The sequence below is a fragment of the Tiliqua scincoides genome, chromosome 4, assembly GCF_035046505.1.
Source record: "Tiliqua scincoides isolate rTilSci1 chromosome 4, rTilSci1.hap2, whole genome shotgun sequence".
NCBI lineage: Eukaryota > Metazoa > Chordata > Lepidosauria > Squamata > Scincidae > Tiliqua > Tiliqua scincoides.
In genome coordinates this window covers 114999949-115014728 of record NC_089824.1, presented here as the reverse complement: position 1 = coordinate 115014728, position 14780 = coordinate 114999949, and the positions used below count along the sequence as shown (strand labels likewise).

The window sequence follows — 14780 nt, the reverse complement described above, 5'->3', positions numbered from 1 at the left end:
CACATCCAGCCTCCCAAGTTACTGGCAGCAGTTCAGTAGTCTCCTACTACACTCCTACTGCTGCACTGGAAGCTCAACAGACCAAACATGAAGTAGTTGGAGTGGCCAATCAGTGTAGGCTAAGCCACACCCAAGGTGAGGCAGTCACAGGTGTTTGCTGATCCTGCTGACTCCAGCAATCTGCACCTGTTCCTGAACCACCTTGTTGGCTGTGTTTCTGCCTTATCCAGAACATAGACCTGACACTGTAGTGTTAACTTTGTTTCATGAGTAAAGATAGTAAAAAGATCCTTTGCATTCCTTGCTTTTTACTTGGCTTAGGAATGAGGTTTCTGGCCAGTCATTTTGCACAGATGGAGTGGGTGGAAATGAGGTTGTTGCTGGGCAGACTAAGTGAGGAGGAAGTGCTCTGTGAGAGCAAGAGCCTCTTAGTTTTTGGTAAAATGTCAGTTTACAGCCACTCTATTGACCTGTTTCTATAGCCAAGCAAACTGTAAGGATGCAGTGACAGCACAAACTATGATTTCTGAATGCAGATATAATGGCAGACCACTTTTGGTGCAAACTGTGATTAACAAGGCAACTTCAAATCATGATGTGTCAGCCCCTCACAAGCGATGGCTTGTAGACTGTAAAAAATAAGCATCTATATAATGTATTTGAATAGTAGTCATATTTCGTTATTCAGTTTAATAACACTGAACTTGGAATATTAGGTTGAACCAGTTGAATTTTCAAATGCTCGTTGGTGTCTTCCACTTGATGCGGAAAATTGAACAATCCAGGACAAGTGAGAAGCAACAGAAGTTGGTAGCAGAAAGCTTTTGTATCACATGGCCTCCATGTGACAGGTACAAGATGTTTTGCAGACTCCCGAACTTCATATCTGGACCAAATATCTGAAGGTGTTCTGTATTGTGCAAAACATTTGAAAGTACTCTGACTCAACTCCTAATCTTGTTAAGTAATTCAGTCAGAGCCAGTAGCACTAATATCCATCATCATCATTACTACCTTTGAATCTTGGCTCTAAGATTTGTAGCAGTGTGGATTGGTTGTAACAATAAAATGCTTTAAAAAGCATTTCATTTGCCTAGCTGAAAGAAAATATAAGAAGTATTTTTTATCTTACCCGAAAGAATTTCACTGCTTAGATTGGGAAGAGAAACCATAGGTTCCGCCCCCCTTTTTTTCTGCTACATGTCTGCTGCAAGTCAAGGGAAGTTTTAGAGCCTACCCTCTGTAGCTTATCCCATCAATACAAGTCTTATCCACCAGAAAAATCCTGCTTTGGATGTTTCATGGTAATTGAATTCAAAATGACAGCAGTAAATATTATTTTCTTACTGAGACTTTCATTTATCTTAGCTCTGACTTACCTTTTTGTCTGACTTAATATCAGTTCCTACATACAATATTTAGTCGTCATGCACATATATGTTTGAGGGGACAATCTTCATTTCAGCCTCCCTACTTGCTTTGTTTGTGACTAGTCCTGTGACATGTAGCAAAGCAAAATTTATGTGCTGTTCACTTGAGAAACTGCTGTAGAAGCTGGCCAAGCTGGCAGCAGCTAACCAAAGTGAGGCATGGAAGATTTAATAGGCAGGGTCAGTATACTGGGATTAGATTTATGCATTTTTATTCCAGATCTTTGAGAGCATAAAAAGCACCCTCATTCTTTTACAGCTAAAATGTGTTTTCCATGGGAAAAGAAAAAGATATTAATGGACATTCTAAATACAGTATATTTTGGATCTGTACTTATGCTGCAACTTCATGGGAGCAAAGAAATCTAAGAGAATGTGACTTTGAAAGTAGAATTGAGCTTCCCTGCAAGTCTTGGCTTATGCCATGTTTTAAAAGCTCATTTCTAATGTTTGGCTGCAAAAATGTACTTCGAAGTATGAGTAATAACTGCTAAAATAATTGAAAGGGGGTTAGCTGAGCAATATTCTGGTGGTTGGGGGGGGGGCATTGATTCAGGGGCCTGAATTTGATCTTGCTCCTCCTGTGGCAAGCAAGATTGTGCAAAATAAAATATTATGTGAACGTTCTTTGCATAATTTATAAAAGTCTCCAAATAGAACTTCCTGGTGCAAAATTTGAGTTGCTTGGGCTCAGGATTTTAATGTTCTCAGTGAAGAGTACACATAGACCTGGTTAGAGATATTAATGCAAACATGTTAATTATCTAAGGTGGAATATGTTTTATATAAGAGATTGGATGTGTTTTGTATTTAAATGAATAAAGTTACATTGAACAAGATGCATTTGTGAGAGGGATCCTAACAGCTTTAATGACTTGGGAATAAAATGAAGTATGGTAATCCTTGAAATTCATTAGTTGCACACTGTTGTGTACATTGTCATATACACTAGATTTTAGGCTAAGTGTGAGCAGAATGGTCAGCTCATGAAATGCTTCTAATTTGACCTTCAGCACTGAACTACTGCAGCTGAATTGCATAAATTGCTTATACTTAATCAGTGTAATTTGCAACATGGATATGGAAAATGTAACTAATATTTTCCATACTGTATTTTTCCGTAATGACATTTGTAAGCATTATATTACCACGTATATGGCTTTTTTCCTAGGTTGTTGTGATTGTCACCAAGAAACAGTTTACACTTTAGAGTCAGATTTAGCACAAAGCATACCATAAGAGAGGTTGGTTTTAATAAAAAATTTCATGCAGTGGCATAGCTAAGGGGATGCAGGGGGTAGCAGTTGCACCGGGCATCAAGCTTTAGGGGGGCAACATGTTGAGCTTGACCCTAGTGACCAAAATTGTGAAAATCTGGGTATGTATGAATAATACCATCATGTTATATATCATTGGAAAGGTAATTTAATGCAGAATACAATGAAATGAACTGCATTGGAATATCTGTATTCTATCAAAAGTTATGGGCAATTAATTAGAAAATGAAAACACAACTGCCTTGTGGAACAAAAAGTGCATTTGCTTAACTCCAAACTGACCTATGAGACTGATTGTTCTGAGTGCCAATGAGATGTTGTTATGATACAGCATGGAACCATTAACTTTTTATTTATTTACTTAATTAAATTTGATTTTGTCATGCAAGGGGGCTACAAAATCTTCTTTGACCCCAGGTAGCAGATATATGCCTTAGCTATGCCACTGACTAGGGGAAGACAGCAGAGCAAGTGGGTGGTGAGCTGCTGGGGGGAGGAGGTGGGTTCCAATTTTCACTTTTTTAAAAGCCTGGGTGTGATGTCACTTCTGTCTGTGACATCACTTCCAGGGCAACACTTTGAATTTGGCACTGGGCTACACGATCATTAGCTACGCCACTGATTTCATGTGTTAGGAAATGTGATCTATCTAATTAACCAGCTGGGTTACTGGAGGCAAATGCCCTAATTTTGCAGTTCTTCAAATGTATGAACTTTAGAAAGATAGGTAAATACAGGTGGAGCAGGGTGAGCTCTTAGGTCGCCTCTGGAGGGCTTTCTGAAGCCTGCAGAGGCCGCACTTGTTCACCCGCAGCTTCTGCAGGCTTCAGAAAGCCCTCTGAAGGTGACTGAAGCACAGCTCTGGTCACCTTCAGATGGTTTAAAGGGTCCAAAATCATGGATTTCCTTAATTGTGGTTTTTGGTAGCCATGGGGGGTTCCAAGAATGGAACTCCATGGATTCTGATGCCCCACCTGTATTCATTATAGGTGGGACCTCGGTGTTCACTGATTTAACCCATTACTGATATCATCCACCTTTAAATGCCTTGTAACAAGGAAAAAAAGCACCAAAGTCCAATTTCCTACCTTCAGGCTGTTAAATAATTATAATTTCATTCCATTAGTTTCCATTATTTACCCCATCTAGTGGCTGAATATAGTATAGCATTCTGGGGGGAGCAATGTAGGAGCAAAAAACCTGGAAGTGGATCTTTAAAGCTATTTTCTGCTGATTTGGTATCCACTAATTTTTTTTAATACACTGAGGCAGTGTTTCTCACTTGTGGGTTGGGACCTGCTAGGTTGATCATGAACCAATTTCAGGTGGGTCCCCATTCATTTCAATATTTTATTTTTAATATATTAGACTTGATATTACCATGGTATGTGACTGTATCTGGGGAAATGTTACAGCTCTGTACTTTTAACAGGCTATGCTGTATATACTTTTAACAATGATAGTCAGAGGGGCTTACTCCTGGGTATGTGTGGAATACAGAATACTGTGCTCCAGTATGGCTCAACAGCTTGTTGTACTAGCAAGATTGATGCCAGATTAAATGAAACCATGAGAATTATAAGCGACTGTATAAGACCCACTCCTGTCTGTTGGCTCCCCGTTTTGAGCCACGTAGCACCACCAGCCCTACGGAGACAAGAGGCATTAGTGAAAGAATACAGAAAAATCACCACCAAGTCACTTTTAGCAGTGCTTGCCAATCTTCCTCATCTATCAAATGGTAGGCTTAAATCCAGGAAGCCATCTCTGGCACTTGCACAACATCTACAGAACAATTTTAACATCAATACCCAATGGAAAGCTAAATGGGCAGTCGAATGCCCAGAAACGGGTAGTTATATAGACGATGCTACACTTAAGGTGCCAGGTTTCGACTTACCTCGTCAGCACTGGATAACTTTGAATAGGATCCATATCCTACATGGTGTTCGTCAGGACTCAGTGTTCAAATAGGGGCTAGTATCTACCCCTTAGTGTGATTGCGGGTTCTCCCACCAAACCATGTACCACATTGTGTCTGGCTGCAAACTGAGGGCGTATACTGGCCCATGGTCTGACTTTTTCTATGAAGGTAACTCTGTCCTTGAATGGCTGCATGAACTGGACATTGACATTTGATCTAGTCTAACTGATATATAAGTCCATGTATTATATGCCATATGCTAAATAAATAAATAATACAGTTGTGCGCCAGTTAATGATGGGGGTGCTGGTCACCATTGTATACATGGTTTGTTGTTAAGCGGAAGGTTGTTAAGCGGTGCATGCCTTTGGTGGCATTTCACCAACTTCTCTTTCCAGTGGATAGAGGATCAAATTGCTAATAAGATAGGGCTTTCTCTCTCTCCCCCCACCCCACCCCCGCTCCCTAGTAGATAGAGCAAAATGTCTAGCAGAAGTCATCTTAGCTGCTGGGTCTCTTACCACAAAGGAGGAGGAGAAATGGTTGCCTTTGAAAGCCAAAACAAGGAGTGGGTAAACAGTAGCAAAGGAGGCAGCTGGTCCAGGATGCCATCTTGCCTTACAACACTCAAATGAATGTCAGTGTACCTGAGTTTTAAGTCTGAGGCCTTATGGACACTGAAAACCATGTGAATATTGCGGCTGCACTTTGGAAAACCCGCATGGAAAACTCCAAACTCTAAGATTAATAGGTGAAAACATGAGAGATACTAACATCTCATGAATAAGAAAACTTACTTGAGTTTTACGTACGTGTGTGTGTGTGTGTGTGTGTGTTTTCTTACTTGAGTTTTACGTGTGTGTGTGTGTGTGTGTATGTGTGTGTGTGTGTGTTTTGTGGGAAATGCCCATATCCACTTGAGTTTTTGCATGTTTGATTTGGGCCTAGGTCTGCTCATGTTTCATGAAATGTTATAGAGTTGACCAAAGAGCTATTTTAAACAGAGCTAATCTAAACAGCCTTCACAGAAAACTTCCCCACCCTTTTTGTCTCTTGTTAAGGGGTGTATATGTGTGTGTTTGTGTTTAATATGAATGGTGCTGTACAGGAAATTTCAATGCCACCATTTAGATTGGTTGGAAATTCAAATTATTTTTAAGGTCAAGCAGCTAAAGTTCTTAGACTGCCTTGAACACTTTCACTTTAAAGGAAAGATGTCATCCTCGCTCAAACAGCTTTCCCTTTGAATTCTATAGTACTACAGTAGAACCTCCAAAGTTGATCACCTCTCTATAATGACCACCTCCTTAAGTTGACCTTAATAGTCAACTTAAATAGTCTGCCCAGCAGTAGTGATTCCATGGCAGAGCAGCTTAATCAGTTTTTTGGCCAGTTTGAGGAGGAGATAGCAGCCACCAACATTCCAGCTGCAGCCACTGATGGTCAGTCACTTGTCCTGCAGCCTGATGATGTGAGACGGGTTTTACAGAATATTAACGTCTGGAAAGCAACTGGCCTAGATGGAATTCTGGGACGGGTCCTGAAAGTCTGCGCTGCAGAGCTGACTGAAGTTTTTACAAATATTTTCAATTTATCTCTGTCACAGTGCTCTGTCCCTACTTGCTTGAAGACATCTATTATAGTGCCAGTTCCTAAGCAGACAGTAGTTGCTTCTCTCAATGATTATCGACCTGTGGCTCTAACTTCAGTAATTATGAAGTGTTTTGAGAGGCTGGTGTTGAAACATATTAAGTCTGGTCTTCCACCCACCTTGGATCCTTGTGAATTTGTATATAGGAGTAATAGGTCAACTGATGATGCCATCTCTATTGTTTTACATACAGTCCTGCGTCATTTGGAACAACTGGGTACATATGTACGGCTGTTATTTGTGGATTATAGTTCTGCTTTTAACACCATTCTACCTAGCAGGCTGTTTTTTAAAATGACCAGTTTGGTCATACAGCAAGACATTTGTCTGTGGATAAAGGACTTTTTGACAAATAGGCCACAGTCAGTTAGGATGGGCTCTTATCATTCTTCCACTCTGATATTAAATACAGGCGCTCCCCAAGGCTGTGTGCTGAGCCCCTTCCTCTGTTCCCTGTATACACATGATTGTACCCCATCACATAACACCAATGAAATTATAAAATTTGCAGACAATACTGCAGTGGTGGGGCTTGATGAGTCTGCTTATAGGAAGGAGGTACAGAAGTTGTTATTGTGGTGCAAAGAAAATAATCCCTCACTTATCAAAAAAACGAAAGAACTTATAATTGAGTTCCGGATAAAGAGGGATGTACACACCATTATACATAAATGGTGAGGAGGTGGAGAGGGTTGCTGGTTTCAAATTCCTAGGTATTTACATCACAGAGGACCTCTCATGGACTATTAACACCAGCATGTTGATAAAAAGGGCACAAAAGCGGTTATATTTTCTGAGGAAGCTTGGGAGGTTAAATTTGTCACAGCAGCTGCTTGTGTACTATCATTACACCATTGAGAGTGTCCTAACCTATGATACCTTGGTGTGGTACAGAAATTGCTCTGCAGGGGACAAAAAAGCTCTGCAGAGAATTGTTAAGATCGCGCAGCACATCATCAGCCTTCATCTACCAACTTTGGAGGACATCTATACATCTCGCTGTCTGCAGAAGTCACATAGTATTCTTAGAGACCCCTTCCATCCGGCTCATAAGTTCTTTGAACTGTTGCCTTCGGGTAGACGATACAGAACTATTAGAGCACGCACCACACAATTCCTGAACAGTTTTTATCCCACAGCCATAATTACGTTGAATAAGGCGATATAGTTGTTACCATGCTCCTGGGCATTATGGTCTGTTATACTGTTTTTATATTATGATGCATGTTGTATAGAATGTGTGGGTGAGTGTGTAGAGTGTGATGGTTGGAATTGTAGTATATATTTCTGCTTGTATCTCAAAGGTGCATAAATTTTGTTGTGCTGTAGCACAATGACAATAAAGTTACTACTACTACTAATTTTCACAGTATGGACAGACACTGCATATACACTATGGGAGAACAACCTCTCTGTATTGACCACCTCTGTAAGTTGTACCTTGTCCACTTCGACCATTGCACAGAGTATTAATTTACCCTCCGTAAGTTGCCCACTGAATGTGATACTGTGGGCCTGTGTTTTGTCTGGTTTGTCCCATCTTAGAAAAGCAAGAAGCCACACAACAATCCTTCCCCTATACCTGCTAGGGCGTGTGCGAAAGGGTTTTTATAGGTGGGCACACTGCACATAGCCGACAGACCTGCGCCGGCTGCCAATTGTACCTGGACATGTACCAAGTTGTGAGGGACATGAGGTTGCTTGTGCATAGTGAAACCACTGTCCTTTCACTTTGGTTCCCATCACCAGTGCATTACTTTACACTTATATTGAAACACAACTGCTATTTTGCTGCCTATTCTCCTGGTTTGGAGAGATAGTTCTGGAGCACTTCACAATCCCTTCTGGTCTTCACCACTCAGAAAAGTCATCCACAAACTTGTCCACCACCCTGCTTATCCCTGTTTCCAGGTCATTTATGAAGATGTTGAAACGCACCAGTCCCAGGACAGATCCTTGAGGCACTCCACTTTTTTTGTCAATTGCCCATGGACATGCACTCTCTGTTTCCTGGTCCTCAACCAGTTCCCAATCCATGAGAGGACCTGTCCTCTTATTCCCTGACTGTGGAGTTTTCTCAACAGCATTTAGTGAGGGACCGTATCAAACACCTTCTGGCATTTAGCGAATCTGAGGAGACCCAGTGAAGGCCAGGCAGCCTAAGTAAAAAAGTGTTGTTTTTTTAGCTGTTGGGGCTATGTAACATGCTACTGGCAAGGGATAGCATTGGTCTGCCTGTCTGCTATGAAACCAAGTATTTTTTTTAACACAATTTTTTTTAAGCTTATGAGTTTTCAGGGTTTTTTTTAAACACTGATTGTGGGCTGTTTATTCTCTGTCTCTTGATATAGATGGTATAAATAGTAGGCATCACAAGAGGATCAATTCTCATTGATATTTGCAATAAAACTTTTTAAAAATCCAATCTAAATAATAACTTGACCTTGCATTTGTTGTCCTGGGAGCTAAACATGATAATATTTAAATGCCTTTTTCCCCATATATTGACCACCTCCCTATGTTGGCCAATTTCCACCAGTCTCTTGGGTGGTCAACTTAAAGAGGTTCTACTGTATTTGATTTTGCCTGGACAATTGGTTAATCGTATACATTGATTTGAGTATAAGCCTCTCATGCTGGAAAAGAGACAAATCTTAAAACAATACTTTATTGATATTTTAGGGCAGAGCTCTTCTTCACTGGGCATGTGACAGAGGACACAAGGAGCTAGCCTCAGTATTACTGCAACACACAGCTGATGTGAACAGCCAGGTAAGGATTAGAAGAGTGGCACTTTGGTGAATTTAGTGTTTTCTAAAAGAAACAAATAAGCAAAATATTCTTGGTTGCTCAAGTGAAGTATTTGTAGAATTAGTCTTTGGGATTCTATTATGCTGAGTATTTTCATGCCTTTGTATGTTTTAAAAGTATCATTTTAGTACTATTCTACTTACCATATTTATACCTCATGCTCTAAAGTAGGGGTGTCAAACTCATTTCATCCTGGGAGGCCACATTGGATTCAGGGCACCTGCTGAGGGCCGAACTCCAAATGTGAAACCCAGAAGTGACCTGAACACAGGAAGTCACTTGTGACATGACTTCCTGTTTTTTTAAAAAGCTGAGGCTTCCCTCTTGCTCTGCTATTCACCCCACCCCACCCCCATACTACCACAAAGCATCCCTTGCCCATCCGCCAGCCAAGCCTGCCAGTCACCCCCAGCCCCCATCCTACCACAAAGCATCCCCTGCCCGCCAGCCAGCCAAGCCTGCCAGTCACCCCCAGCCCCCATCCTACCACAAAGCATCCCCTGCCCACTAGCCAGCCAAGCCTCCCAGTCACCCCTAGCCCCCCATCCTACCACAAAGCATCCCCTGCCCGCCAGCCAGCCAAGCCTGCCAGTCACCCCCAGCCCCCATCCTACCACAAAGCATCCCTTGCCCGCCAGCCAGCCAAGCCTCCCAGTCACCCCCAGCCCCCACCTACCTGCCACTAGTCAGGACCAGGGAAGCCACGCACATTGGTTCCGGCTCCCAGTGCCCCCTCTGGCCATGGCTGGAGGGAGGACCGAAGCACGCACGGCTACTGCAGCTCTCAGAACTCTCTCCGGCTGCAGGCGAGCTCTGCTCACGCCCAGAGGGAGGACCAAGGGCCCGGGATGCTGCACACGGGTACTCCAGCCCTCAGTCACCCCTTTCAGCCGCAGGCAAAGCCCGCTCGCAGCCGGAGGGAGCGCCAAAGACGCCACACGCGGCTGCTCCAGCCCTCTCTCCTGCCGCAGAGCTCTGCTTGCTGTTGGAGCGAGCGGGGGTGGGGCAGCCCCAAACTCCCCCAAAGCCAGGGGGGGCCGTCCAAAATGGCTCTGCCAAAATGCCAAAATGGCTCTGCAGGTCAGATCCAGCCCGTGGGCCTTATCTTTGACACCCCTGCTCTAATGTGTATAACTTCAATCCTGTACCGTCTTGGTTGGGCCTGAAAACATACTAGTAACTAATTCTAGGACTTTTAAAGACCTCCATTGCCTTGAATGTATAAAAGAGAATGACATTAGAGGACCTGCTTTCTGTCCTACCCGCCTCTAAGGCTTATTTGTAAGAGTTATGTGACAGAACCTTATCGGTCACAGTCCCCAGATTGTGAAACTTCATTCCTCCTAGGACTCATCTGGTCCATTCATTGTCAGTTTTTCACTGCCTAGCCAGAACCTTTTTGTTTCGGCAGGCATTTCAGTTAAGTTCATGCTTGCATATTTGATGTTCTCTGTACTCTGAGCTGGTTTTTAACCTCAGCTGAGTTTGGTTTTTAAATATCGTTTGAGTTGATCTGGTTTTATTACTGATTTCATTTCTAAAATATTGATTACTGTGGGTTTTTCTGAAAGTTTTATAAGCTGCTTATAGGTTCCCTTTGCGGGTAGAAAGGTAAAAATGCCTGAGTAAGTAATAAACTGATCTACTTAGATCTAAAGGGTCTAAACTGATCTACTTAGATCTAAAGGGTCTAAGTAGATGTTAGGAATCAGTGTCTCAATGTGTTTTGTTTTCTTTAACTTAAAAGGATTTGTAGAATGGTGGTAGGTTTAGCAAAGTAATGTCAGGGGTGGGACTCGCTTCTCATGCTCCCATGGGAAGTGGGTGAAATCTGGAGTCCCTGTATATTTTCCCCTGCATGGAGAAAAGAAACTTGGGGTGATGGTTTTAATCATGTAAATGACAAGAAGGGGAAAGCTAAAGAAGCCTTTCCCTGTATTTCCCTTTCACAGGAATGGACTGAAGTGAGCATTGGGGAGAGAGGTTGACCAGATAGATGGAATGATAGACTGTTCTGATGGTGGAGAGGAGAGAGAGAAACAAAAGCAGATGAATTTGAGCTAAGAATGCAAGAACAGTAAAAAAAGACAGATAGTTGGAGACAGTTCTTTAAAGAAATAAGTACTAGTAACCTAAAACTAATGCAGAAGAATCTGTGCATAGGTTTAAAGATGTAATGTTGTCATTACTATGAAAAGGAGACTTCTGGCAGAGATTAAATAACAACAAAGAAGAGATCGGTTTAATGAAGAGAAGACAAGAGATAGCTAAGCATTTTATGTAGTTTTAAAATTCTTTCCTGATTTACATAATTAGTTGGCAGCCATTGTGGGTTTATTTGCACTGGTTTCGTGAGGAGGAATCTTCCTAGGGTGCTGGATTCTCTACTGCTGTATCTGCATAATTCTGTTTTTAGTTTAGTTGTATCACTGTAATGTGCAACCATTTGCTGCTTTACGTACTTGTTGGAAAGTAAGTACTGTGGTTAAAAGCTGTCATTGAACTTGCTTTAGTTTCTAAAAGCATCTTGTTAAACATTGAGATGGGGTTCCATTACAGTCTCAAGGTGGGCAGGGAGCGGGAGGTGGGGCTGGGGGGGAATCCCCCCTCCTTCTTGGGGAGATTGGAGTGACTTGAAGCAGCTTCGCTCTCCTTGGACTTGTGCCACCTCCTGAGGTGGCATAAGTCCAAGGAGAGCGAAGCGGCTTCAAGAGAGAGCGCACAAGTCCAAGGAGAGCGAAGCAGCTATGGGTCTGAGGAGAGTAAGGGGAGGTAAGGAGAAAAGTTTGCCCTTGCCTCTAGCTGAGCCACTTTGGGCCCCTATCCTGCGCTGGGCCCCTAGCCTATCCTCTTGGCTTGCCTGTTCCAGTGCAGGGTAGGATTGCACCCATAGATGCGAAACGGATTTTTTTGATTTTGTTTCTCATTTACTGAAAGAAGCAACAATATTTTGGTTATAACATTTTTAATTTGGATCAGAACTGAGAGATGAAATTCTTTTTTTTTTTTAATCATTGTCTTTCTTCCTTGTGTGGCATGATTTCTTTATATATGACATTTTCTAACCAGATTATTTTGCACCAGTCACAAAAGGTTAATAATGATTATAAAATGAAAATCAGTTTTTGGTATTTCTTCCCCTATGAGTAATAAAGGAGGCTTTTCTAAAGGTCTTTGGTAAAGTAGGAATGTTTGCTGACAAGCCTACGATATGTAGGATTACAGTCTCATCCATATCTTCAACATTGTTTAAATTGTAGTAATTTTCTCAGGGTGCATGACCTTATTTTTAGGAGAGAAAAGCAGGAGAAATGCTGGAGGAGGAGATAGGCTAAACTGAGCAGGGCTGGATATTTTTTTTGAATAGGAAAAAGTTTCCAAATACACCAGTGGTTCCCAAACTCTCTGGGAATTTGGGAACCACTGTAAGTGCTTGCGGAGGAGGGGTGCAATGACGTAATTGCCACAATCATGCCACTGCCAGGGACTAAAGTGTTTTTTTTATTACTTATGGCAGTGCTGGCCTTCCAGAGGGTCCAGGTTGGTTGCAGACACCTTTGCAGGGCTCACCACGTCTCTAAACTGCTGTAACTAGTGAAAAAGGCCACAGAGCTTCCCTGGCCTGGGGCGTCATGATGCCGCAGTTTCAGAACCTCTGAAAACACCATAAACATTGGAGGATTTGCTCCTCTATATTAACAGACTGAACGTCAGTGGTTAAGTACTTGTGGTTAAGTATATGGAAGACTCAAGACCCTTGCTACTACAGGTTGAGTATCCCTTATCTGAAATCCAAAATGCCCTCAAATCCAAAACTTTTAATTTAAGCCATTTTTTCACTATAATTATGGTATGTCGTATTTATTACTAGACCTGTAAAAGATCCCTATAAAAGAGCCCTTGTAAAAGAGCCATTGTTCATCCTCGGCGATTTCAATGCTAGAGTTGGTGCTGATAACAGTTCATGGCCCACTTGCTTAGGTCAGTTTGGCACTGGGAGGATGAACGAAAATGGCCAACGCCTGCTAGAGTTTTGCTGTCATCACGGTCTCTGTGTCAGCAACACGTTCTTCAACACAAAGCCCCAACATAGAGTCTCTTGGAGACATCCAAGATCAAAGCACTGGCACCAGCTCGACCTGATCCTCACCAGACGCTCCAGCCTTCCCAGCATCAAGATCACACGCAGTTATCATGGTGCTGCCTGCAACACTGACCACTCCCTGGTGTGCAGCAGAGTGAAACTGCAAACAAAGCGACTGTATCACACGAAAAAGGAAGGAAGACCTCGCATTGATGCCAGCAAGACCCGGGATCAGAGAAGAGTGGAGGAATTTGCACAAGCGCTTGAGGAATCTCTTCCAGGCCCGGCCGACGCAAACGCATCCAACAGATGGGAACAGTTCAAGAATACCGTTTACAACACCGCCTTGTCCATATTCGGCAAGAAGACCAACAAGGCGGCAGACTGGTTTGAAGCCCACTTTGAGGAGTTGACACCAGTCATTGAGGAAAAGAGGAGAGCTCAAGCAGCATACAAGGCCTGTCCCAGTGAGCGCAACCTGCAGGTCCTCCGAACTGCTCGCAGCAAAGTCCAACAGACTGCCAGGAGATGTGCTAACGACTACTGGCTCCAGCTCTGTTCCGAGATACAGATAGCAGCTGACACGGGCAACATCCAGGGGATGTATGATGGTATCAAGCAGGCCCTAGGTCCAACACAAAGGAAAATTGCCCCTCTGAAGTCTGCCACAGGCGAGGTCATCCAGGATCGGGCACAGCAGATGGAACGCTGGGTGCAGCACTACTCTGAGCTATATTCCAGAGAAAATGTAGTCACCGAAGAAGCACTGAACAACATTGAGTGCCTGCCTGTGCTGGAAGAGCTTGACAGTGAACCAACCCTAGAAGAACTTCACGTGGCCCTGGACTCCCTTGCCTTTGGCAAGGCACCTGGAAAAGACAGCATCCCTGCTGAAGTCCTAAAATGCTGCAAAGAGATCATCGTCACTGAGCTACATGAAATCCTCTGTCTCTGCTGGAGAGAAGGTGGAGTACCTCAAGACATGAGGGATGCAAACATCATCACGCTGTACAAGAACAAAGGTGACAGGGGTGACTGCAACAACTACCGCGGCATCTCTCTCCTTAGCGTTGTAGGAAAGCTGTTTGCCCGAGTTGTACTAAAGAGGCTCCAGGTACTTGCAGAGAGCGTCTATCCAGAATCGCAGTGTGGATTCCGAGCCAACAGGTCCACCACTGATATGGTATTCTCCCTTAGACAACTGCAGGAGAAATGCAGGGAACAACGACAGCCACTCTTTATAGCCTTCATAGATCTCACAAAGGCTTTCGACCTGGTCAGCAGAGACGGCCTCTTCAAGATTCTCCCCAAGATTGGATGTCCACCCAGGCTCCTCAGCATCATCAGATCTTTCCACAAGGACATGAAGGGCACTGTTGTCTTCGATGGCTCCACATCAGACCCTTTTGACATCCGAAGCGGAGTGAAGCAGGGCTGTGTTCTTGCACCAACCTTGTTTGGGATTTTCTTCACTGTCCTGCTGAAGCAGGCCTTTGGAACTGCAACAGAAGGCATCTATCTCCAAACCAGATCAGACGGAAAGCTCTTCAACCTCTCCAGACTGAGAGCAAAATCCAAAGTCCAGCTGAAATGTCTGCGTGAC

The 14780-nt window shown here is 43.1% G+C and overlaps 1 protein-coding gene across 2 annotated transcripts in view; it reads left to right on the top strand.

The window, feature by feature from the left end:
• Positions 1–14780, top strand: part of ACBD6 (acyl-CoA binding domain containing 6) — a 168604-nt gene that overhangs the window by 69539 nt on the left and 84285 nt on the right. For both annotated transcript variants that reach the window (XM_066624957.1, XM_066624958.1), the window contains exon 6: positions 8965–9054. In XM_066624957.1, the coding sequence (XP_066481054.1) occupies positions 8965–9054 (90 nt within the window). The remainder of the gene's footprint in view (positions 1–8964; positions 9055–14780) is intronic.